Source organism: Xyrauchen texanus, chromosome 5, assembly GCF_025860055.1.
Source record: "Xyrauchen texanus isolate HMW12.3.18 chromosome 5, RBS_HiC_50CHRs, whole genome shotgun sequence".
In the NCBI taxonomy this organism is placed as follows: Eukaryota; Metazoa; Chordata; class Actinopteri; order Cypriniformes; family Catostomidae; genus Xyrauchen; species Xyrauchen texanus.
The window spans coordinates 43,390,335-43,417,690 of NC_068280.1; the positions used below are offsets into that span (position 1 = coordinate 43,390,335).

General features: G+C 35.1%; 3 protein-coding genes across 8 annotated transcripts in view; 2 read left to right on the forward strand and 1 right to left on the reverse strand.

Moving 5' to 3' along the window:
* Window positions 1-26,947, reverse strand: LOC127643614 (myosin-15-like). 2 transcript variants are annotated; one of them, XM_052126408.1, is made up of 8 exons: window positions 26,806-26,947; window positions 4,124-4,233; window positions 4,000-4,026; window positions 3,574-3,673; window positions 3,271-3,385; window positions 3,112-3,173; window positions 1,244-1,318; window positions 1-879 (listed from the first exon to the last, which is right to left on the reverse strand). In XM_052126408.1, the coding sequence occupies exons 2-8, from the start codon at window positions 4,213-4,215 to the stop codon at window positions 748-750; spliced, it is 603 nt and encodes a 200-aa protein (XP_051982368.1). In that variant the 5' UTR covers window positions 4,216-4,233; window positions 26,806-26,947; the 3' UTR covers window positions 1-747. The 2 variants fall into 2 exon arrangements, with proteins under 2 accessions (XP_051982368.1, XP_051982367.1); XM_052126407.1 differs by lacking the exon at window positions 26,806-26,947 and adding an exon at window positions 5,542-5,595.
* On the forward strand, window positions 14,412-21,163 carry knl1 (kinetochore scaffold 1). The gene is made up of 17 exons (XM_052126406.1): window positions 14,412-15,404; window positions 15,558-15,666; window positions 15,780-15,847; window positions 15,947-16,045; window positions 16,130-16,245; window positions 16,369-16,459; window positions 16,560-16,676; window positions 16,905-16,992; window positions 17,094-17,174; window positions 17,260-17,299; window positions 17,575-17,679; window positions 18,791-18,891; window positions 18,980-19,045; window positions 19,135-19,244; window positions 19,934-20,055; window positions 20,396-20,521; window positions 20,960-21,163. Exons 1-17 carry the CDS (start codon window positions 14,430-14,432, stop codon window positions 21,054-21,056), a joined length of 2,511 nt encoding a protein of 836 aa, XP_051982366.1. The 5' UTR covers window positions 14,412-14,429; the 3' UTR covers window positions 21,057-21,163.
* dmd (dystrophin) overlaps window positions 26,699-27,356 on the forward strand; it is a 148,658-nt gene continuing 148,000 nt past the window's right edge. For all 5 annotated transcript variants that reach the window (XM_052126402.1, XM_052126398.1, XM_052126400.1 and 2 more), the window contains exon 1: window positions 26,699-26,908. In XM_052126402.1, the coding sequence (XP_051982362.1) occupies window positions 26,827-26,908 (82 nt within the window). In that variant the 5' untranslated portion in view covers window positions 26,699-26,826. The remainder of the gene's footprint in view (window positions 26,909-27,356) is intronic.

A 27,356-nucleotide genomic window follows, 5' to 3' on the forward strand; every position in this document is an offset into this window, starting at 1 on the left:
ATTTTGGCTTGACCACACTACCCATTAAAAAAACGTCATGCTGTTCACACAATTTCGATTTGTTTTTCAGATCTGATCTTTTCGACAGACTTTTATTTATTTTTTTGCAAGTAAAATCAAATGGGTATGTTCAGATAGTGGTGTCAATTTTTGGCATGTCTGCAATGGTTTCAGGCATAATCACAGTTCACTTTATTCTACAACAACTGGATGCAAGCTGGCAGTATTAGGATAGCTGTCAGAAAGCTGCAAATCTGTTTTCCGCTTTTAAACCTCACCATGCCTAGACACAGTGTTGATCACATGGACAGAGCACGAGCGATGGATGGTATGTGCTGCAAACCCTCAGCATTAAAAAAGGAGTTAAGTCTTGGTTTTCAAGCCTTTTAAATCACTTTTTACAATGTGTAAAAAAAAAAACATTTAAATGGAAAACATACTTTGCATTTTTAAAGAAGTGCTTATTTTTACTTTACATGTACATGTAAATTGGTGCTTATAAAAATCTCTACTCCTAAACAGACAACACAAACTATTGACTACAAAGAGAGTTCAGAAAGTCATCATAAAGCATTTTATATGTTAGTACTATTTAAAAAAAAAATTGGGTTTTTGAAATTGGTGTGTCCCATAACTGCAAGACAGTGTTACACCGGTCCAAATGGTTTTTCAGTTGTCAAACTTACAGATTTCTAAGTATCATATGCTATAGCAGAATGTTTGGCCAATGAAATGAGTTTATTTGATTCACTCCATCAAGAGTCTCTCTGCCTCCTTTAAAGCTCTCTCCATTTCCTCCACATCCAAACTGAACAATGCCTTCTCCTGCTGGAGCTTTTCATGCGCTTCTGTCAGGTGCCTCATAGTGCTCTGCACTTCCTGGAAGCATTCACAATGGAGCAAACCGTGAGATTGACAACACCCTTAGTAAAATCTGTTTTAAGTTCTACACAAGAGAGAGCTGTAGTTTTGAAGAGGCATACTTGATAACATTTAGAAGAACTAGAACATTCAAATTAATGTTTTTTATTATTATTATTGGCTGTAGGGTTTAAAGTGTGATTAACTACACAGTCTCAAGCCCAACAGAGGAGCATTTTGGTAGTTTCATCCTCATATAATTCAGACTTAGTGAAACTTTTGTATTAATGTCTGGTCAGTGCTGCAAGACATTTAAATCTGAATAAACAACCCAGAATTTTTCATTTAAAAAATAAAAGCATGAAGGAATACTGATACTCACCATTAAATTTGCTGCCTGCTCTTGTGCCATCTCCCCAAACGGTTTCAGCTCAGTCAAGAGATTTTGACAAACAGTCTGTCATTACAAAAATAAAACAGTGATTTTACTATGGTTACAAGGTTTTGTTAGGCACAATGCTAATGCAGTGGCAACAGCACTATGATAAATGTCACTAGTATTCAATAAATCATTACAGTTAGTAGTGAGAGCAATCACAATAAACTATTCTATCGCAAAGTAATAGTAATATAGTTTATTAGCCTTATACCATGTTTTAACAAGGCACGACACAACAATTTTTAAGTGACAAGGATCTGTCTGCACAGTGCACAATTACTGTTTTATACACAGTTATGTGCATCAGGATTTTACACCAATGATATTTCTACATAGCACAACTTAAGAAAAACTCCAAGATGTGACGTATCTTGTCCATTTATTGCAAACATTGAATTAAATTGATACGTGGTCATAAGTTGGTTCTCACGAATCCTGTAAAGAAAATTTCTTGGTCTTATTTTACTCCAAAATCAAAAGAAACAAACAAGAAAATGAAGCCTGTTTTTAGGATCATTAAATGAATAGTTGACGCAAAAATGAAAATTCTCTCATCATGTACTCAGCCTCATGCCATACCAGATGTGCATGACTTTCTTTCTTCTGCGAAACTCAAATGAAGATTTTTAGAAGAATATCTCAGCTCTGTAAGTCGACACAATGAAAGTGAATGGTGACCAAACCTTTGAAGCTCCAAAAAGCACATAAAGGCAGCATAAATGTAATCCTTAAGACTTTAAATCTTGACATCTGCAGTCTCCTTGGCGATCATGACACTTCCTATAGTGCCATCTAGCATTCTGCACATGTCAACCACTAGGAACTGTAATCAAGCTTGAAATCATGATCAAGCCTAGAGACTGCAATGGCAACTTGTACAGTAAAAAGGGAGTTACATTTTGGTCTGCTCTCACCCAAAACTGATTAGATCGCTTCAGAAGACATGGATTAAACCACTAGAGTCATATTGGTTACTTTTATGCTTCTTTTTTGTGCTTTTGGAGCTTCACATTTTTGGGTCACCATTCACTTGCATTGCGTGGAATTACAGAGCTGAAACATTCTTCTAAAAACCTTCATTTGTATTCAGCCAATGGAAATAAGTCATACACATCTGGGATTGCATGAGGGCGAGTAAATGATAAGAGAATTTTCATGGTTGGGTGAACTAACCCTTTAAGTGTGCTGAAAATAAAATCACAATGCAACAAGACACAATGGTCCTAAATGTAGGCTTCATTTTCTTTATGCAAAATATAAATACACATTTATTCTATTGATTTTGGGTTACTTATGACCAGGATATTTTCTTGTCAGGTTTCGTGAGTATTACCCAAGTGTATGTATGCATGTATAAAAGCTTTTTTACATCTTTGAACATGGCAAAGCTAAACAAATTTAAGTAGATATACTTATATTAAAACAACAAAATGAATTGTCTGTTGTAGTCGGTTACATCGACCAGTCTAAACTGGGAAAAATATACATGAAAATTAACAAATAATTGTGAGACAGTGTCCTCTACTCTGGGTTAACACTAGTCCTACAATAAGGAAAACATGCTTTAATGTCTGCTTCAATACTACAATATTAATTAGACCATAAATGCAAATAAGTTGCAGCACTTTAGCTGATTGCACAATATGTCTGATTATATAATCAATCCCTATTATATGTCAGCAGTGATCACTGGTCCATTCATCAGCATCTAATTGCTAGGGGCAATGCTCTTTTTAAATAGAAAAGTGGTGATTACAGTCCACCAACCCCCCGCTCACCACTGTGATGAATAAAGGAAAAAAGTGAAATACCATAACTTCTTTTCTTTGTTCATCCTTTTCTTGTGCGGTTTGACCCAACTTTTCCCCTGAAACTGAATTTGAAGCTGTTAGATTACAACAGAACAGAAACAACTGCTCTTGTTTATAAGTTAGCACTGAAAATCATACAGACAGTTAAAAATAAATCACCTGGGTCTAGGTGTTCGGCAACAAGAAGGACGTGGCAATATCGCAGCTGTTTTTGAATCTCTCTGTTTTCCCCCTGGATGTCTCTGCATCGCTGCTCCAGTTCAGTTACTGTTTCCTTCAGAAATATGATTAATTATAGTTTAATTTATTCAAGTTTTAACTACATTGGATTTCATTGATTTAAACAAATATGCTAAAATCTCACTGTATACCCTGAGTTTCAACTTTCCACCTCTTTTAAAAAGTGTAGGCCTAATGAATGTATTTGAGTAAATTACTGGATCAGATTCTTAACATAATCACCTTCATTTCTTCAAGCTGTTTCTGCAGGGATTCATTTGTTGCAGTCAAGACTCGATTCTGTTCTCTTAAATCATTTTGCTGCCCATATCTCGTGGTTGGCCTAAAAAAACGAAGTATGTACTTACATTTTCAAAACGATTTAGGCACATCCTTCATAACTAAACATATATTTGATAGCCTGGCAGACAGCAAAACCAAAAAAGTACTGTGGTAATTCCATGGTTCTTTAGACAAGTACCATGAAGTTTCCATTCTATTTTATGCTGTACCTAGATGTACCATGTAAATAACATATGTATGTGAATATAATAATTATTCTGTTCCATTGTATTGCCATCTGATACCATCACTATGCCATGATACTGCCACAGTACTCTTTTGTAAGGAATAGATAGACAGATCAACATTTCACAAGTTAGTACTTACGCTTTAAGAGATCTGTGCTGGTTCTTCCTGGTAAAAGCATAAAAGTATATATTTTATTTTAATACAAAATATGGTTATGGTAAAAGGCATATAAATTGCAGGGGTTTTAAACTAAGATACCCACTTATTGTCCATGTCGTTTTTGACTTGTGCCACTCTGGATGTCGCACTGGGATGTGCGGGGATCACAGTGTCTTTCACGTGAACTCTGTTCATGTCTGATTGTGCAGCTTTCTGGAGAAACAGAAAATCACATTCACTGCTTTAATATTTAAGACTAACATTCACCTTGGGAGGGAATTAATTTAATGAGATTCAAGTAAAGATAAAAAGCACAAAAACTTGAAATTACATTCAGATCGGGTCTTACTAAAGGTCGGTTCTAAACAGAAATAATGTAAAGAAATCATGTTTTGCAGATCTCAGAAAAGCATGTCTTTGGTTAGGCCTATTTGCTTTGGAAGAAGTATTACCTCACCAAAAAATGACATTGCATTCAGGGAGTTGACAAATAACATGAGTATTAGCATCTTAACATCCTGATTTTAACCCTCCTATTGTGTTCAAAATCTGCATACACCTTTTGCATTAGTGGGGCAGTTTTTACCTGGTGGAGTTTTAAGCCAAAAACCATATTGCAGCTCATCGTTAAAATCTTAGCTCTATAGAACTATATTTTTGGCATGTTAACTGACAAACATAAATGTTATGCATGGTCATTTTTTAATTATTATTATTATTAAAAATATATATATATTTCAAAATATACATTAACTACAGTTAAACCAGTGTGATACATGTGACGATATATATATTTTTAATATATCAAGGTTTATATATAATTTCATTTCAACACATATTTAAAATGAGAATTTTCCCAACCAAACAACATCAAAACACAGTACATCTGTACTTGTATACAAAGTTTTTAATGTATGCTGTTTTTTGCATGAACTGCTGAACATTAATGTGTGATTATGCTGCAATTCATAAATGTGTGAAAAATATTTGCATAATAGTATGTGTAAAGCCACAATTGATGCCCAGTTCAAAATTGATCCAGGAACGCAACAGATGTAACAATTTTATAAAAAATTATTATGTTTCTTAAATAATTTATTTAAAAAAAAAATGAAAGAATAAAAAAAAGAACATAAAAAAACGAAGTGGTATTTAATAATTATAATTGACCTCTACCGGGTCAAAAATAACTCGAATGCAATAAGAGTTAAGTATAAAATTACAAGAATGAATAAATAAATATGGGGGAAATTATAGGTGCTGTGACTAATCACCATTTAAATAATATTTTAGCTTTTTTGCTGTTCACGTATAAAACCATACGCCGAGATAAATGTATTTTAAACATTTTAAACATTTTGTAAAGATGTTACACAATGGCAGTTACACAACAATTAGAAGAACGTTGTTAAAAAATTAAGTATGTCACACTGCAGGAGACTGCTGTTTAATGTCATGTCAACTGTCCATTTTTACTTTTTTTTCAGGTATGATAAGGTATGATACGTATAATAAACTCACCACACAACGTTAACTTGCAACATTCACGTTTTACAAGCCAGCGCCATAAATTTTCAAAATAAACTACGTCACTTCCGCCTTCTTGTCAAATCCGGTCAGTCTGACCGGGATTATTATTTAACGTTGACTGACAACTTAATGTATGTATGTATGTGAAATACGTAATGTTTTTATACAATTAAACATTAATTTAATACACACAAACGTTACTTAAATGATTTGTGCTTATTTTTTTGTATTTTTAACCCTTTTGCGTCAATTTAAAAAAGTTACTAAGGAGACAAAAAATGTCTGCGTCAAAAAACTGACATAATAATATTATATATGAATATTCTTTTTCACTTTCAATTAGTTCTTTTTTTAAACCAACATCAGTCCTGATCATAACTATCTCATATTCATTCATCAGGATTTTAACACTTTAAATGGCAATTTAACACAAATGTGTTAATTTCCATATACTAAATCCTAAAGGGATTGTATTTATATTTATTTAATTGTTTATGCTTAAATGGCACTAGGATCAAATATGGCCGTTTTAATGGGTTTCAATACAGTCTATGGTTTCAATGGGGACATTTTTGCCATGATACGGTCCTGAGTGTAACTATTTTTGTGTACACAGTGAACTCATATTTGAAAAATCGAAATTCCCCCAAAAATACACACCTTTGGGCAAATTTATCCCGTTGGCATAAACACAACCAAAATGATCGAAAAAATGAAAAAGACAGAAAAGTGCAGAGGATTGAACTTTCTTCCTCTCCACTAGACGGCGCTGATGATCTCTTTATGCCTCACGTCACTGAGCGGGAAGAAGAGACGCGGCGGTTGAGTTCAAATTTCAAGAAGGAAAAAACAAGCGGCGAATGGAGGGAAATCATCTTTAGGTATTGCGCTTTTATTACTTTACTTGTGAAACTGTAAATATGACACACACTGGCTTTTAAAAAACGTAAATATGTTTGCAAGTTGTTGAAATGTCGATATTTCTTTTTCTCAGCATGATGCTGGGATTTGTCATATAAGCTCATGAATATATGTCATTTGACAATCAGATTTTCAACTGTTTTGCATTGACTTCAACAAAAACATGCTGAAATGTCTGTGTAGTGAAGATACAATGAATTGTAGATTTATCAATGTGTTCCTTTGTGGGTACTCTGGCTAAAGTGTGTTTCTTTGTCTTATTTAGGTTAAGTGCTCTGTGTTTTTCACATACATTGAAGATGGAGCAGTTAAATTTGGGGTATGTTGATTTCTCTGAATTTATTCAGCTGATAACAGTCATGCAGACAGATTTGTCAAGCAGCATATATATTAAACAACAAACTGAAATACAATTTTAAGCACTGTTTACAAACTGTTGATCATAGATGAATGGTAAAATCTATCTTATCTTGTCTGAAATGTTAAACCTAGAAAGCATCCTCAAAGTAAGAGCTCTCAGAGAACTTCTTATCAATAAACCAGTAGTTTATTTCAATTGCTCTCGTACAAATGACAAAACTAATGCACCTTTGTTCCCTTACAAATAAAACAAATCTATTGTTTTAGTCCAGCATACACTTTCTGTCACATCAGATTGTGGTATTTTAGATGTGTGTGAATTGGCACAGATTGTGCATTATTAGCACTATATTAATTATAAGCAGCATATTTTATTATGTAGCAGAATGCAAAATCATCATAAAGCAGGAAACGTGTGTGAGTAATAGTAAGAGGCTGGAGTACTTGCCATTTGGAATTTGCAGAGGAAATTATGTTTTAATGACTGTAATAAGTTCTCATTATACAGTATATATAGAAGGGTAGCTTTGAACTGTTTCCCCATTCAGTTGGGGAAAAAATATGTTAAGTTGATTTTTAGTTATTCATAAAGCTAGCTATGTTTATAGTATCTTAATGTTTCATTTTCCTGCAATACTAAACAAAATGCAGACTATGTTGTACAATTTGGAGCTGTCATGCAGTGATATTATGCAACAGATGATGATCATTTAACTTAGTGGGGAGTAATGCAGTCCCAAAATATAGTATCCAAAAATTAACCAATGCCATCTTAAGTTGTCACATTTGTCTTACCAGCAGTGAGACAGTGAAATCCTCAAGAAGGAGACTTTCTTCGGTATGTATACAGTATGTCATCAAAGTATTACAGACAGATCCATGTCAGGCTGTGAAAAGTGTTGGGTCCTTAATTATTTTCTTAATTTTTCCAGAGACATGTAATTTGTCAAATGTTTAAATAGTGCCTCTTGATTTTCCCAAAACAGATTTTAAAAGCTCCTCGGACATCTATGAAAGTGGTTGGAGCTGAACCAGAGGAACAGCAGGTGATTAAGTGGCATTGAATGGCTGCATTTGTCTTTGTTGGATCCTTTAATTAAATGTTTCTTTTACTTTTTCTCTTGTGTGTGTGTATATATATATATATATGCAGAAGGAAGTTACCAAGCCTATTGAGAAGAAGAGAATTTCACGGAGAGTGAGTTTTGCCACTACGAATAATGTTCGTGTCTTTTCAGAGTAAGTTCAATGATCTCACCCCACTCATTGGGAAAAACAGACATGAGTTGTAAAGATAATATATTAACAATGTGTCTAATTCCACAGCAATGCAAAGAGTGAATCTCCTGTACTGGCAGCCATACAAAACACAACTGCCGGTGAGTAGTTTACTTATTTATAGGTAATTGTGTCTGTTTGTTGTTTCTAGCCGATTATTTGGTGTTTTATTTGTGGCTCGTGGTTAGGATTGCCTGTACAAGATCTCTCAAATTAAGAGCATAATTTATATTTATATTGAAGCATTTTTTTATTTTGTGTTGACAAACTGTGATTTAATTCATGTTACTTTGTTGAATTTAACAGAATATTGCAGTCAAGATGAAAGGTAAGTCATAGGTCATTATTTCATACATATTCTACCTGACACACTGTTCAAATCAATAAAGTCAGCATGATTCCGGTAAAACAACATTAACCGACTTCTCTTCGGTTAAACCCTGCCCCTTCTTAGAAATACCACAACCTTGCATAGAGTTGAACGAAGTGTCAGTTGTATGTTGGTGAGGTTTGCAAGGTGTATTTTCATCTGTTTTCCTTAAAAAAATATTGTTCCTTAACCCAAACTTCCTTGGTTATGGATCAGCTGGCTTGAATTTACATTTCGAATGCGTAGAATTCACAATTGTGATCGAGACATTTCATGCCTGAATTGCTGAGGTGATCACTAATGAATACAATGCTTTGGATGCCTCTCGAGTTTTTAAAATATTTTTAAATGCAGTTATTTTGGATGCACAGCACAAATAAGTGTTTTGTGTATTGTGATTCAAAACGTTAAAATATGTAACTGCTACAGCCTCTTCATAAGCTTTCAAATGTTGTCAGTTTGATCATAAATGTGTTGAAATCGCTGCTCAATTTCACAGATAACCAGTTCTGACTCTAGCAGCAAGGTGGAAGGGGCGTGTGTCCCTGCTGCAATCTCGCATTCAGATCTGCCCATTCCGCTATGCAACGCCCATATTTTCACAATCCAGTCAACAACCAATGGATAAACTCAAATCACCGGCTTACATTTTTTTTCTTGTTCGAAAAGCTGTTTCTCTCGGAGATATGCCACTATATGGATGTAAAGTTGGTCGCAACTTCCATTTCATGCTGACTTAACAATACAGCTCTGAGCTCAGTAAGCTTAGCTGATGAGCCAAATATATGTATTTAGACTCAGAGTTGAGTGTATTTGCTGATGGTGTTTATACGTGTGATCTAATAAATCAGTAATTGTTTATTTGTTTCCTCCCAATGAAAGGATTCTGCATTTTGTTGATGAGGAAAATCACCAAATCAAAGGTAATGTTTTCAAGGGGAAAACGTTTTACACCAAATATAATACACACATTTCTTACTGCGTGTGGTTTTAGTCAAATGTTGGATTATGAATATACACAAGTTGCTTACTGCTTTTTGTAAAACAGTATATACTGATTTCATGCAATTCTTTTTTTTCTTTTAATAATTTTCTCAGACAATGAACCACCAAAATGTTCTATTTCTTTCAGGCCTTGAAACTTTGTTAAACAATCCTCTTTATGTATCCCAGCATCTGAATAAGGTGAGTACTATTTATTAACACTGGAATTCCAAAAATATTATTAAATTCAGTTTGCTGCAGTTCATTGCATCCTTGATTAAAGCACAGAAATGCTGAACATACCTTTTACTTTAGTTAGTGTTAACAATTGATGGCAACATACAGTATGTGGACAGCAGGACAAAGTTGTGAAATTTTAAATAATACCAAGCTATAGAAAGTCATATTAGTTTGTTATCAAATTGTTTATTATGTTTCCAGGAGTGTTGGTTATTCATGTTTTTAAGATGTTACAGGCATTACATTAGAAATTAGAATAATTCATTATGATTTAAAGTAATGGCCAGCGTCATCCAATCACTGCCAGTCATGTTAAAATTAGGGCTGGGAATAGAGGAATTTTTTTAAATAACAAATAATTAATCGAACAATTTGCTTTGATTAATCGCAATTTATCAAATTTTTTCTCCCAAGTAATTCCTCCAGCTTCTGCAGTTTCGGGAGAATTTTATGAAACTTGGCCAGGACACTCGAATCCACAGTCGTGAAGAGAAACCGTGTCTGTTCTTTGCACACTATGCACCGTGCAAATGTTCAAACATTAGTAGTCTCGCGGCTGCCATCATGTTCCGAGCACTGTCCATCCCAAGTGCCGTTACCTTTTGCTCTACTTTTCAATATTTGGCGACTTCCAAAAAATGTGCCTCCGCAAAGTGGCGCTCTGTGGTTTGACTCACATTAAGTGCTTCATCTAAAAGTGTGCTGTGATGCGCAAGTATTTGTCATTGCTCACCTTGAGCAAAAATATACCCTTGTCCTTCTCCTTCAAGCTAGGATGATTTGGCTGGCTCGGCATACTCGCAATAGCCGCCGCAACAGGAAGTAATTAAAACTAAGGCTTTAGTGTTTGTGATTGAGGCAAAGAAAAAAGGTGCTACGTGTTTTTTTTGTTTTTTTTTTTTTAATGCATTAATAATTTCAAATTAATCGCAAAGATTAACGCGTTAATTCCCCCAGCCCTAGTTAAAATAAAATTATACATTATAAATACTCCATCTGTGTACTGATTGCCATTGTCGCATGTCTACCAAGCATGAGTGGTCTAAACATCATCTGCAGCCTGTAAATGAACCTTTGATAGGAAGTTTGGATTAATGCACTTGTATTGAAAGCTCTTAATCTCTTTCTACCTATTATGTGAATGACTTAACCTACAGTGTGCTGTTTTGTCTGCACTGGTCTCAGAACAGTTTGAAATGCACCATATTTTTATTCTAATTCCATAAAAAGCCTCAAAGCAAAATATTTCAGCTTTTGAAATAACCCATTGATTCTCAATGTGATTAGCACCTTTTCCCCCCTTAAAACTCCTGTATTTACTGTGCATTAAGTACACATTTGTATGCATTGTGTTTAGTAGGCTGGCGTTTCGCTATAAATTGCTCAAATTAAAAAAATGGCATATTGGATGAATCTCTTATCTTTTGACTCAAATAGGTTTCAGTGTAAACTTAATTAGGTTTCTTATCAGATGTAGTTTTGTTGGCATTTCTCCCAAAGACAAACAACACTGTGGTCAGCGCCATGTTGTTTTGTCACATGATTCCGTACATCACAATTTTAACCCTTTAATGACAGCATAGAACTCAGATCAGTTAAATTAATTCAAATTATGTGTTGCGTAAAGAGAAGCCAAAATACAAAGTTCGCACATGTTTGCGGGCTCGGACGAGGTTATTCGACGTAGTGTTTTGACATTCACTGATTATTTTGTAATTTATATCTCATTATAGGAGAATTTCTTCTCTGATCCAGTCTCTCAAGATGACTGTGTGGATAGAACAATGTTGCTTGGAGAGGATACTGGATTTATGGATATAACTCATAGTCACACAATCACAATTGATAATGATTATGAAGTCAATGATGAGCCAAAGCCAGATTTTGACCTCAAAGTGGCTCAGACGCTCAGTGGGAATCAGAATGTTGCAAGTCAGAGTGGTTTGTCATGCTCAGCAAAAGTTGTGACTAAAAATGTCACTGTGGACTCAGATTTCAATGCTTTTCTCGCCAGTATATCACAACCTGTTGTAAAAAACAATCTGCCCCCATATTCAAAAAAAGAAGAGGATACTGGAGACATGGACATAACTCAAAGTAACACAATAACAATTGATAAGGATTATGAAGTCGATGACCAGCCAAACCCAGACTTTGGCCTCAGAGTGCCTCAAGTGGTTGCTGGGAATCAGAACGTTCCAAGTAAGACTGGTTTGTCATTTAAAGCGAAAATCGAGGCAAAAAATGCTACTATGGACTCAGACTTCAATGATTTTCTTGCCAGTGTATCACTACCCATTGTAAAAAATATTGTGCCCCCATCTTCAAAAAAGGAGCTTGGTGGTCTCTTCAGTTCAGTCAATACATGCACATCGGAAATTGATAAGGAGAATAATTTGCCTTCATTTTTAATGAAGCAAGTTCAACATCCAGATGGCATGGGTAACCCACAACAACCGCGGGGACTTCAACGTAGACGTTCCCGCATTGCATTTCTTGAAGATGATAATATGGAGGCAACCACAAGTCACACTGTTGTAATTGAAAAAGGTAATGCTCAGCTTGTTCCATCCTCTGTCTTTGAAAATCATGGAAGCATAGTATTAACACCTGCTTTTTCAAATGATGATTTCCCTGAGAATGACAATGCAATGGAGATGACCGGGGCTTTTGATGTATCTGTACAAGAAAAAGAGCATACAATCAGTATGAATGAGGATACTCCTCTTCTAGTTCCTAAAGTAAGCAAGCTGCCCTTTAATGTAATTGGAAATGGAGAGATAATGGAAAAAATACAACCTGAAACCAACCACAATTTTCATTCTGGTGACATGGAGATGACGGAGACTTTAGATTTATCTGTTCAAGAAAAAGAGCATACACTCAGGATAAAGGAGGAAGCTGTTCTTACAATTCCCAGTGAAAGAAAGATGTCCTCCATGAATTTGATTGGAAATCATTCAAATCTCTTGGTAGTGCAAACTGATAATTATGATGATATGGACATGACACAGTGTCAAACTATTGTTCTTGAGACCAAACAGTCAAGTGTAAACAAACCATTCAGTAACTTGAGGGACAGTTTGCCTCATGCGTCAGAATCCAGAACTGTTCAAGAAAAAGACCATACATCCAATGCTAGCAAGATGTCAACCTTTAATTTGATAGAAAATGGATCTGTAATTGATCACAACAAATCAGGCAATCTCTGGGTCGCCCAAACTGCTTGTGATGATATGGAGATGACACAGTGCCAGACTATTGTTCTCGGGACTGAACGTTCATTCAGCAACTCTAGGCAAAGTTTGCCTCATGCATCAGTACCCAGACCTATACAAGATACAGAGTATACAGTAAGTATGAAGGAGGAAGGTCTGCTTCCAATTCCCAGAGCAAGTAAATTGTCCTCCTTTAATATGGTTGAAAATGGAGATATAATGGATCACAACAAATCAGGCAATCTCTCGATAGCCCAAATTTCTGGTTCTGATGATATGGAGATGACACAGTGCCAGAATATTGTTCTTGGGACAGAACAGTCAAGTGTAAACAACCCATTTAGCAACTCTAGGAAAAGCTTGTCTCATGCACCAGTATCCAGAATGGTTAGAGATACAGAGTATACAGCAAGTATGAAGGAGGAAGGTCTGCTTCCAATTCCCAGAGCAAGTAAATTGTCCTCCTTTAATATGGTTAAAAATGGAGAGATACTGGATCACAACAAATCAGGCAATATCTCGATAGCTCAAATTGCTGGTTCTGATGATATGGAGATGACACAGTGTCAGACTATTATTCTCGAGACCAAACAGTCAAAGAAGAGCTTGCCTTGTCTATCAGTATTCGGAAACGAAAGCAGTGATGGGATGGACATGAATACAAGTGCTACAGATATCTCAGATAAGAAAAGAGTGCCATCATCTGTAAATCAAACAATTACTTTAGTTGAACCCATGGATATGACTGAGGTGCATATGTTACCAATCAGTGAGCAGAAAAATAAAGCATTTATGACACGAAGAAGGTCTACAATGACAGAAATGGGGATGACTTTGTGTGATCCTGAAGACGTTGGTGACATGGAAATGACACAGTGTCAGACTGTTGTGCTTGAGGCCAAAAACTATGAGACGGGCAAACCATTGATTAAATCAAGGAAAAGTTTGAACCTTGTATCTGCATCCTCAAGTTTTGATGTTGACTGTATGGAGATGACCCAGGCACTCACCGGCAATATCAGGTTAAAGAGCCTTATATCCAATGAGAAAAGAAAGACTGAGAGAAATCTGTTGCCTGCAGCACAAAGATGTCTTATGCAGGATCAAACTGACTGCATGGAACTGACACTTCAAGCTAGTGCTTCAAGTCTAGCTATGCCATCTTTTGATAATGAAATGGAACTAACAGAAAGCAACACGATTGCAATTGATGCAAAAAGCAAATTAGCAGTAAGTACTACAGAGATCAAAGCAATTGAATGTGTACTTGGGGCATCGCCATCCTTATCTACATGCACAGTGTCAAGTGGAGAACAAAACAAGATGACTGAAGCTGCCAAGAATTATATTAAGCAAGAAATCTTACCCTCTAAAAATATCCCATTTGCTCTTAAGTCAGGGGAAAATCTCAAGTGCAACAATACAGAGGCTATGTTATGTGTTCCAGATGACATGCAAATGGGAAAAACGGCGGACACTTTGACATGCAAATAGGAAAAACCGGCGACATGGCACAATCAAGCAATGTGACAAGTATGAGGACAAGTTTACCGTTAACAATGACCTCCAAGTCCTCTAATGAATACAGCGACATGCAGGTTACAAAGTTTCTCACAATGCCCATTGAAACACAGAACAACGTCTCATTTAATCAGAAAGAAGTGGTGAATATAGAGACCCTATCTGGCACTACAAATGTTGAGATGGGTCATAGTCCTTGCCTTCGCAAAGACTCAGTCCAACTTGAAGTTTCCTCCTCAACTGACTCTGTATCTGATTGCTTCATTAAAGAAGAGCTACAACATGTAAAATCAAGACGAAGAAGTCTAGCAGACTTTAAGATGGAGCTTCAAAATATATCACGGCATATTAATGTAGAGCAAGAGGTAATGAGGGGTAGCACAACTGCACCTCTGCCTACGTGTTTCCTCCCAGAGATTTCCCTCAATGATAAAGAGCAATGTGAAACAGCTGGTTCCACAGAGCAAGCATCAAATGTTACGCCTATGATCAAACAGAAAGATAATTCTGTTCAAAATCAGAAGACCACACCTTTCAGCCTTAAAAAGAAGCCATTCTCATCAAGGTTATCATTTTGTGGTATCGTACCAAAGCTTTCAAAACGAGCTACTGTAACTCCAAACAAATCTGTTGCCATAACTACTAATGGATTACAATGTCTTCCACCTGATAAACATGTTGATGTCATTGAGCAAAATAGCAACTGCGAAACAGTCAACATCATTGATGAAGAACTTCCCGAGATGAGCAGTGAAGAGGACTTGTCGGGGAGTCTTGAAAATTGGCCAGTCAATAAGGAAGATGAACGTAATGAATCTTTGACTGCACCTACTCATGAAGCGCCTTTTGAGGATGATGTCTTTGAGCCAAACACAAGCACTAGCCAGGGTTTGAAAAGACCATATACAGAGGAAGGCTATGTTACAGCAGAACAAACCAAGAAAGCGTTCATCTCTGACATGGTAGGCACAAAATTTTAATAATATTCTTTTTAAACTTGTGTTTGCTTAGTTTTTTCTACTACATGGTTAGAGTTTGTTCTGTAATAAAGTGTTAAGCGTGGGCTCTGTTGATGTGCATTGTTATGCTAATGTCTGAGATTCATGTCTCCTTAGGGGCCTGACTGTCATGAAGCTGCCGTGCAGTGGGAAGGTAATTTTACAAGTCATGCCTCTCAGAATCACAAGGCAAAGACAATAGAAGAAACAGGAGTTTCTGAATCCAGTAAGTAGCTTATAATATCTCAAATATTGTAAAAAGATTGTGCACCCTGCAAAGCATTTAGAGGGTTTGGATACAGTTTATTTACAAAGGAAAACTCACAATCTGCTTTACAGCTTTCAGAAATTCCCAGTGTGACTCTTACTTGGATGGGACAATGAATCATGAGTTTGATTTCAACAAGGTACCAGTATTCACATACCCTCACATTATCTCTAGTGTTGAAATATTTTTTTTGTTTATTCATTGTTTATCTCCACTTGTTTATTGTTTATTTCTCCAGAAACTTGAGGATGGAAGCATCACAGTGAATGAGTTCTTAAGCTACTTTGGTGTCAACTTTGTTATCCACAGATCTAGACCAAGTGCTCTGCCTGAGAGTGTAAGTGGTCAGACTTTCTCCTGTCTCTTTGGCACTGTTTTAACCTGGTATTTAACATTCCTTTTAATGGTCTTTCTCTTTCAGTGTAGAGCTGGAGAGCCTCTCACCATGGAAGATTTGCTCAAAGAGAAATACATATATCACCCCAAGCAGAGAGTGTATGAGCAAGACTGCAAGAGCCTTACAGATATAGTGGAGAGGTGTGTTCCAGTCTGTCTTTGATAATTCTGCAGTGATGTAGCATTATCAAGATATTTATTCTATAGAATCATCAATAGTATGATTATTTAAAAGCATTTTTTTTTAAACTTCATTCCACATAGGCTTAAAGAACAAATGCCTGAACAAGAAAAACCCCTGATATGTATCAATGGAGCTCTTCACCAAGAGACATGTACTCTCTCTAAAGAGAAGGTATGTTGTTTGTATGTTCAGTATTGTCAGATGTTGAATAAGTTGTATCTTTGAGATGTTTTAAGACTTCATGTTTGTTTGTTTGTTTGTTTTCCCTCAGTTAAAAAGCTTTGGGTCCAAGTTGAAAGAGCGACGAGTTTACTTTGGAAAGAGGAGCAAAGCACTTTCTCATGAAATGAAAGGAGTCTTGTACTCCGAGCTCAGTAAAACAGCACAGGTAAAGGCATTAAAAATACTCCCATTTGTTTTGTCTGTTGATTTTTGTTGTCTGTCAAAAAAAAGTCTGATGAATTATTTTGTCTGCACTGTTTTTAATAATTTTTTCAAGCATATGCTGTGTGAGAAAACAAAATCTTCACTGTTTCTCATCTAACTGTCCACTTGAAAATGTTGATATATTGATATTCTGTAAGATCTGTGTCTATATTTCCCTCTATACATTTAGGATGCAAAACAGAGCCTGCTATCTAAAATCAAGGAGATGGATGAAACGATGGCAGAGTTGGACGAATGCATTAATGAACTGGAGACTGGTATGGAAGGATTTAATTTTTGTTTGAATATTTTTTAAGTGCTACATGAGTAATCACATGGCTTTTTAAAATAAAACACCAATTTATTTTTCCTAAACTAGAACTTGCAGCTGTAAATACAGTGATTATGGGTGACCATCATAACCCCAAATCCAGACCAGCCTTGAAAGCAAAGGAAGAAGGTACCTTTCCTTTTATATTATGGAATAGTAAAGACCTTTTAAATTAGGAAAGAACATTTAATGGTTTGTCTTTTTCTGCCAACAGATTTACATAACCTTCATTCAGCTGTCACCAAGAAGGAGAGGTATGCTTTTTTTTCCCCCACCCTGTAAATAATATATGCGATGAAAAACATGGCAAATTACCATCTCTGTAGTTAATTGAACATCTGTTCAACAATTGTTAGCACTGCCATTTTCTTTTTGTAAGCATCCTCTTCCTAGCATTGGACAACTGTGTGCTACATTTATGATCAGCAGCCAGAGATATCAAATAAGAATTTCTCATGTCTGACTTTGAGCTCTCTTTATGTCGTTAGTGTCATTCGCTAAGTGAGTTTAATAATGTTGATGCTTTTAGGGAAAATGCTGAGCTGGAAATTCAGTTGAAGACTTTGGAGGGCCAACAGGAGAAGCTGCGAGAGGAAACCAGAGGCCTTAAAAGTCATCTTGCAACTTTGAACTGGTTTGTTTTTACTTTCGTTCAAAACTCATTCTAGTGGCACTCTGACATCCTTTTTACTCTGCAAGCGTAGTGAGTGAATGACTAACACATATAAAATTCTACCATTATGAGAAAGCTGTCTTAACCAGCTGTGAATGGTGTGACACCTCACTTGCATGCTGCTTGATCAACTTAGTTGATTTATAATAGCTTGATATGTTTGCAGGGTAGACGGGCTGTAACATTTCTGTACTTAATACCAGTGTTGAGTATGTTACACAAAATAAGAAATTCACAACAAATTACTAATTATTTTTCTAAATTTTTTATCAGATTACTTTACTGATTACTTAATCTAAAAAAGGAATCACATTACTAACTAGTTTACTTTAAGTTACTTTCTAAATCACTTTTTCTAGAAAAGTTTAGTTTTCTGCTCAAATTAAAAATGTCTATATTTCCTCATTCATTGTAACAGACATGCATATGAATTCATAATTTAAATGTATTATACATATTAATTTAACGCAAGTAATGTACTTCTAAGTAATTACTTAATTAAACGTCAGTAACTATAATCTGATTACAAGAATTTAAAATGTAGTGTTACACTACTTTTTTGAATTAGAAGTAATTAGATTACAGTAATTACTTTGTAATCGAATACACCGAACACTGCTTAATATAATTTAATAATTTTTTGCAAATTAACCTTTTTCACAGACCTTTTTTTTTTTTTTACCTCTTTTGGAAATTCATGAAAACAATTTGATGTATTTTCGTTTGCTGTTTGAGCAAATGGGAACGCAAACATAATACTTGCTGTGTTCTCTCCCAGTTTAACCAGTAATAAGTTTAACCTTCTTTAGTTTACTTCTGCGTTCCAAACCCAGAATTGTGAAAAAGGTCCAGTGGCATACTTGGTTCTGACTTGGGGTGTCTTTGTTTGTTTTTTGTCTTTAGTGCTTGGTGTTTTTTGTTTTAGTTTTTTTCCTTAAAACAGTAGCAATCAGCACTTTAATATCACACTTTAAATAGCTATGTTTTTATTATTAATAATATCTGTTTACAACCAATTATACATTTTATTTTTTTAACTCCACTTCGGTTTAAATATGTTTTTGTCTTTCAGTTTGAATGAGTGGCGTCTGGAGGAGACAGATGAAAGTGGGGCTTTGTTTACCTTCCTTCACAACACTGTACATCTGCAGGTGAAACTGCAAACACCTGCTGGTGAGTTGATAATTGCTGTATAATTACACCAAATAGGTTTTGTCATTATTTGACATAAAAGTAGCTCAAAAAACCTCTTGTCTGTCAGGAAAAGAATGGATGACTGAGGATGTGGAGCGAAACATAGACATATCTTTCCAGATGCAGTTGGATGGTGAGAGCATTGTTGTTTTTTTATTTATTTATTCAGCTCTACAGGGCTTTTTTTAATTATTATTCCATTTGATCTTTTTTTATATATAGTGGACAAGTCTGAGTGTCATGCAAGCATGGTTCACAAGTTACTCACACTTCACCATCGGTCTCAAACTCTGTGGGTGCAGAGGTACCCTACAACTCGACATATACCAGAGGTAAACACTAACGCTTTGTATGAATACTTACAATAGCAGATGAACTTTACATTTGCTCGCATATTTTACACAAGCTTTTACTGTTTTGATTCTTTTTTTTTAAAGAGAGAGAGAGATTTAAAAGAAAATTAAATGTCCAAGTTGCATTGATCTGGAGATCGGATCTGCCAACTTTCTCTTCTCTGAGACTTCTTATCTGCACTGTCAACAATGTTACATAATTTTACAATAAAGAAATAAAATTTGCAAAACCATTTTAACAATAAGCATGGTCAAAAGCATGTATTTGCTATGTTTATATATGAAGGTAATTTCCATAAATTTAGCCATCGTTCTTTACTCAATTCAAGTGCACAAATCAACATATGGTAATATAATATAGGGAGTTTTTCACAAGTGCGTTTTGTTAAAAGCTATGGCTGAATATAGTGACCAAGTTATCATTTAAGTTTACCTTTGAACATTGCTGTGTCCTGCTGAACGCAGTAGTGAAATGATGATTTGGGCTCTATTCGTTATAGACACACCAGATGGCGCCATTGATCAGTAGACTCAATAAAAAAAAATTTCAAAAAAGTCCACTAAAGTTAAGATTATAACAGAGTATTTTTGTCTCTGGCAGTTCCAGTCTGGCTAATATAAGAGAACGAGGTGAGAAGTCTCAGTGTTGTTTGATCATTTCTCAACAGCTACTCCATGACCTCAGTTTGGTGGTGGGCCGTCTTAGGCTCTTGGGTGAGGAAATCCATCGGCTGAAGAAATGGGGAGGATTGAAGCTTCGCATTCTGAGGATCAACTGTGTGGACACACAGTATGTTTCACCTTTTACCAGACATTTACTGCCTTTTACTTATTTATAAAGGAATGGTTCACCCAAAACTAAAAACAAAAGTAGATCTTTTAAATTAACATTACAGTCTTTTCAGCACAATGACAGTGGATAGTGCCTCAATTTAAAGTAAAAAAAAAAAAAAAGGACCTAAAAGTATCATAAAAGTGACTCATGTGTTGTATTCCAAGTCTTCTGAAGTCATACGATCAATTCCAATTATTCCTATAAGGATATTTTGTAATGATAGCAGCAGCCAGATTAATGATGTTGCAAGTACCTTTTGTTTTTGTTTTTCAATGTGTTTTTTTCTTTGTTTCAGAGTTCACATTGTCTTTTCAAGTGTGCAAGCATTTGAAAAGTTTGAGTTAATTCTAAGGATTACCCCAGACTATCCCGTTGGACCACTTGAAATACAGGATTTCAGCGTTCATGTTGGAAATACAAGGTTTGCCAGCAATTTGCTTTTTCATTGTCAATGGGTTTCAAAATTTAACTCCTGCATTAGAAGGGATTTCTCTGATAAGTAAAGTCTCTATGCAGCATGTTGTTCATTACAACAGCTTTGCTTATTTAATCATTCAAGAAAAATGTGACAAGTAAAATTTATTGGAATTATTCAGTCTGTTTATAGAAGATTGTAACTAGAATATTTTATCACAAAACATCTCCTCTCCATATTTGACAAGACTTGATATGCAATGCTCAATGGTGCCCAGAATAAATCACAAGTTTATATAAAGTATTTTTCTCAACTTCATTCATCAATGACCATAGTCTTGGAAATGTAAATATTACCAACAACTACTATAATGGTGTTCACAGGACATTATTGCTAATGTTGTCGGTTTTTTTGGTTCTTGCTGACTTGTTTTATCTTGTGTAGGTTTAATCAGATCGAAGACATTATATCATCAGTTAAACCAGCCAACAACTATCTAACAAAAGTCCTGAAGAAGATCTACGACGACCTCCTAAGTTAAGATCTCAGGCCATCTTATTTTACTCTCTCCCTCTCTGTACCTTTCTGTCTTTTACATTTTTGTAAATATTGATGTTTGTATGATGAACAAAATTAATAAAAACAACTACAAACCACAAAGTTTGGTGTTCGTCACATTTCTTTTGCTGTGAGCAGCCTATATGATATGTGCGTTGCATTCTGTCTTCTGAAGCCATTTGACAGCGTTATGTGCTAGACAAACCAAAATTATGGTTATTCACTGAATACATCGGCATCCACCTTAGTTCTCCTTGTTACAATCATGAGAGAAGTGGTGATGTCTGATTTGTGAGCATACCATTCTTTTGAGTCTAATTTTTTCAGTACATAAAATTGATCCGGTTCACAAAACTGGTCTGAATAATTCATTCACAAATCTGACAGATCCGTTCAACTAACTGATTCAACCATCCGGTCACAGCAGTTCTCTAGTTAAGCGCTCACTGGAGGGGAAGATTTTCAGAAATTGAAAAATAAATATTTCAGTTTGTTCCTTGCACAAATTTATTCTGAAAATTTGTAATAAATGTCATTCTTTTATGGTGATTTGGCATTCTTTTTGAAGCTTGAAAGATCAGTCCCCATTTGTTGTAATTACATATAAAAGTTTGACCAGTACATTATTAAAACATTTCTCCTTTTGGCCTTTCACAAATGTAAGGAACGTCTTGAGGATGAGCAAATGATGACACAATTTTCAGTTTTGGATGAAAGCCATGTAGTTTGTGTAAAACCATTGTATTATACTGTTGTTTTTGACTTTAATATGGTACAAAGGAGCCCTCTATGCCTTTTACAGATGTTAATCTCGTGAAGTATGAGGGTTACATTTATATTCATTTTCCGTGATTGGGTGATGCGGAAATTGTCTTGACTTCATCTCCATTTGTGCTCTGCTAGCTATAAATTAAGTGAATGTAATACCAAGTATAGTTGGTATTCATGTCTTCATTGACTTTTTTTTTTTTTTTTTTGGACAATGATTTGTGGATCTATATTTATTTTGTGATGTCTTTTAACAGTTTTGTTCAATTTTGGCATATTAATTATGGTGAATGCCATAGAACTATAGCAAACTTTGCTATTAGTGTAAACCCAAAAAATAATTGTTTGTTTCATGTTTCAAAAGGATAGTTTGACCTTCATAACCAGCTACCTTAAAGAATAAGACCTGAACGGTGAGTTATTTGTGTTGTGTAGAAATAAATATATATATATATATTTTTTTTTATTTTTTATTTTATTTATTTATTTATTTCAGCAAATAATGGTTTAATGCCATGACATCAAAAGAGAACACTGGAAATGATGCTGACCTTTGACAGAACTGTTGTACTTAATGGAGTTTTACTGACCTCCAGCCAGAGTTTTCAGACTAGGGGTGTGTGAAGGTACTGCAGGGAGTTAAAGGATAAGATATTAAAAACATTTTAAACATGTAATGACATTTCTAACCATTTGAATAAACATTTAACTAATGATCTAATATGCTTGGTTATGTTTTAAGAAATGTTAGTATCTAGCTTTTTATATTGCACTAAAAAACCATTAAGTTGACTTTGCTCAATTGATTGACTAAACTCGTTCCCTCAAATGAATTGAGCTGGAGCAGCATCAGCTCTCAGGTGATCTTGATTTCAGTTATGAATTTTGCAGTGTGTTCTGGATACAGTCCAAAGAAGGGAGAATGGAGAGGAATCCCATTGGCATCATTCTGTGATGTTCATTAACTAAGAATGTCCTTTTCAATTACAGATATGTTAATAGGATAAAAGCAATCAACTTGTATAAGGCAAAGTGTGGAGTATTTTAAAAAGTAAAATGGATTGAAATAGTGCAGGTCTAGTTGTCATTTACTTGCCCCAATAATATTGACTGCAAACCAGTCATCTACATTATTTTTGGGTGGAATGAACCTACGAATGGTTTACTTCTCTGCTTGTTAAGCTGGGATCTGAGAAAGTATTTTAACACTGAAAATTATAAACATGCATTTTAAATGCATCCTTTTAACAGAAATAGCAAATTCCCTTGTTTGTTACAGGATCATTGGGGATTTGGGCAACTCTTTTCAAAATCTTGTCTTATTCATACCTGCTAAGATGATTTATATGCATGGCAGCGTTTTTGAGCAGCCTAATGAAAGACTAAGGAGTGCAATTCTGCCCAATTTTGATCTTAATCTAAATACATCAAACATTGTTTTTTGACTAGCTTTTTGCAAACCCTGCAGTAAATTCTAAAGTCAGTTGCCTGTAAGCATTGTTTTAAATGTAAATATTTAGCATTTATATGAATGCACTTGTTTGGTATATTGTGACGCAATGCCCATAGGCTATATTTATTGGAGGAAGTACTGTTGTGGGTATCTGGCTTTAAAACCAATTTTGTGGATATTTTTGTTGTCCTTTTTTCATTCATGCATGATCACGCTGCTCTCAAAACATCTTGTGGATGTCAAAACATGTTTACAGAGTTTAAGAACTAGCGTTACTCTTAATGTTTATGAATCCGTGTTTGCTGCTCTTGTGGCCTCTTTCGTTAGCAGAAAATCAATCTTTTGTTAAACTCATTGATTTGTGTCTATAAAAAACACCTTTAAAAGGGGAGACAATCACTGAGATAGAAGAGCAGGATGGGTTTTTTTATGTATTTCAGTTCATACTGGTAAAAAAGGCTTATTTCCCTTGATCAAATATTGTATTCATATGCCAGCGAATAGTATTTACCTGTTTACAATTGCCATGCATATACAATCATCAAGCAGAGTTTAATTTTATTCACATTAATGAAATGTAGTCTTTAATGGATAGATGGAACTGAAAGTAATGAGGTGTTAGGAAAGACAAATGCCATGTGGAGCAGCTTGTCCATATTAAGTGGCCTGCTCCTTGCAAACCCAAAATGTTTCTGTGCAGAGTTAAAAAGTGATTTTTTTTTTCCAATAAAGACAAAGTAGATTTTGTGGGAGGGAACTTTGTCTTTTTGGACAACAAACAAGAGAATACAGAAAATGTTTTGCTCTAAAAGGAATGTTCCAGGTTCAGTAAAAGTTCTGTGAAGCTATAGCAACTGCATTTGTGAATTGTGAATTTTTCTAAAATTATTTTGTAAAAACAAATAATTTTTTTTTGCAGTAATACACTTACAATGGAAGTCTATGGGGCATGATATGTACAAAATGTGGGTTATTTGAACTGTAAAGTTGTCCAAATCGACATTTTACTGGTGGGACTACTGTTCTAGGTGGGTGGATTTATTTTTCTCTAGGCCAATATAAACAGTATTTTGTTGATGGTTAAATAAATATTTTGGGTTCAGTACAATTTAAGCATTTGTGGCATAATTTTGATTACCAAAATAGTAATTATTTTCCTTGTCCCTCTAATTCTTTAAAAAATATAAAGCAAAAATGTATTTTACAGTGAGGCACAGACAATGGAACTGAATTGGGTAAAATATTTTTGAGGGTTTAAAAGCAGAAATGTGAAGATTATCATCCAATTAAAGCCCTTACATTTAATCCTTATATTAAAACTTGTGTATTATTTGAGTTGTAAAGTTATAATTGTCAGCAAATTAAATGTTTTACTGTCGTTTTAAGGTTTACAGCATTACATCATGTACCAAGAACACAGAAAATGTTCACACTAAAATCACATTAACCGCATATTGTTTATGTCTTGTGGCTATACTTTTGATGCAGTATTTTAACATGCACTGATTGGCCCCATTCACTTCCATTGTAAGTGCCGCACTGTTAGCTGGATTTTTGCTTTGTTTAAAGGGATAGTTCACCCAAAAATTAATTATCTTGTCATTTACTCACCTTTATTCCATCCCAGATGTGTGACTTTCTTTCTTCTGCTGAACACAAACAAATATTTTTATTTAAAAAAAAATCTCAGCTCTGTAGGCCCATATAAAGTGTAAGCACATAAAGGGTGCATAAAATTAATCCATATAACTCCAGTTGTTAAATCCATATCTCCCATCAGGCATCGTTGCATCATGTGTTCACCTTTTCTTGTGGCGCTACTAATAGCATTTTGCATGAGCAGCCTCAGATACAGGTTCTGGTCCCATGGAAACCAGGAAGTAATCATGTTCACACTGTCCAGCAGGGGGCACCAAAAGCGAGTAAAATTATATTGTAATTTGACATGGATTTTAAGGTAAATTTTAGGAGGTTTTATTGAGTAAAACGTACTTTTTTACCTTAAAACTTTAACCTAAACCTAATAAATAGCATTCTAATTTTAGAAGCAAATGCAAGGGGGACAAAACAGGCATCCTTAATTTTAGGCCTTAACCAATTCCTAAACCTAATAGATAGTGTCTTAAAAGCAAAAGCAGCATGCAAAGAAAATTTTCTGAAGTATATGCGTTATATTGTGTCACTTCTATGACACTTCTGTCTCACACGAGACTTCCATCTCACATGTCAGCTTGCATCCTCAACTGGGCTCAAACCACAGTCCCCAAATTCAAAGTCCAACACTCTATCAGGTGAGCTACTGCAGAAGCTAATCATATTGGAATTAGTGTTTAAATGTAGGTGGGTCTGTAATACAAGCATTAAAATGTGTGTAAGTAATAGTGTGGAAAATAAGTGTTTATAAAGTCATAATCAGCCTTTTGTTCTAATTTGTGGAAACGTAAATAAAACGTAGTTTTTGTTGCACGTCTACTGTTTAGTTCACCAGGATACTGCGGAAAAATGTATAACGAGACACGTAAAACTCAGTTAGCAAAAATTTTGATATAGTAATGTTCATTCTATGAGACTAAGTTGACATTAACAATGGTGAGTGTGATTTAAAGGTTACATTTGTACTCCACTTATGTTTGGGTTAGGGTAGAGTTAAAATATGTGTTCCTGTTGACTGAATTACATCATTTACAACTCTTTTGGCACCACTCTGTGTACATTTCACCCAGAAGCTGCAGTTCCAGCTTCAGCCACTAGGGTTTGAATTTCGGTGAGCATAGACCGATTTCAGCTTTTGCAGCTTTTTTTGACACTGTTGCTGAATTCACAGTAAGATCAGTCTGGTCATTACAGCTTAACTTTTATTGTACTGGAAGATTCCTTAAAATGACCTTGGACCATACGGTATTCACACTTGCTTCACTTACTCAGATCAAGGTCTTTGGATGTGGTGTGTTATAGGTCCGAACTAGCCCTCAAAGGTTGTCTGTTAGTTTGAATCCCACAAGTAGCATTCCAAAAGCTGTAACCATTGAGCCTTTCTCCAAGACACTTAACCCCAGACTGCTCGTCTGGGGCTATCCTAGGTGTACCGTAAATCATTTTGGATAAAAATGTCTGCTAAATAAGGTCTTAGTCTTAGATCTGTAGCCTGAATCAGGAACATGGTTCCCTCCATGAGAGTATTAATTGGCAATATGTTGACAGTGGTATAGTGACAGATCCTTTACGCAACGAAAAATCTGTATTTGTGTGTGAGAGTGAAATGAAGCAGGACCTCATACCGATTCACAAACTCTATTTTAAGGCGAGTAGAATTTGCCACCTGTCTCTGCTTCTCTGGACACCCTGACAGTTCGTTTCCCCCTATCACAACAGTCCCTGTGTCATTCACAAAATTCAGTCCTGAATTGAGGTTCGGTTTGTTTAGAGGGCAGCGATTTCCACCATTGGTGGGGTCTTTGTGTTTTTTTGTGTTTCTTTACTTTTTCTAAAACTAAAGGATTAACAGACTCACCGCCCGTATTGATCTGATGTCATGGCTGAAGCAGTAACCCTTCAGGACCAAATGGAGGAAGGTTTTGAGGATGAATTTGGAGAAATCATCAAGAGTCGATCAGGTAGGAGATTCCAGAAGATTGCTATTTAGGTTGATATTATTCCATGTCCCGTCAAGTGACATCATCATAAAACATCTACTTCAAAAATCATAGTTGGCCTTCAAGCTTGTTCTAAACTTTCACGTTTTCTTTTAGAAATAAAGATGCAAGAATTGTCATTAATTTATTTGGTTTGCTTATTAGATACTTTTATGCACCTGTACCTGAATATGACAAAATTTATTAAAATTAAATTACTATTATTCAGTTATCTTGTTTCAAAATGAAATCGGTCCTTCACTTGAGAGATCTTAATACATTTCGACGGACATAGACCTGTTCTTGTCCACCTATATATTTATATATATATATATATATATACACATATATATTAGAAATTTATGTTTATACCCCTTTATAACTCAGCGCACTGGAATACTTGATTCTGATTGGTTAGTCGCAGCTTTCT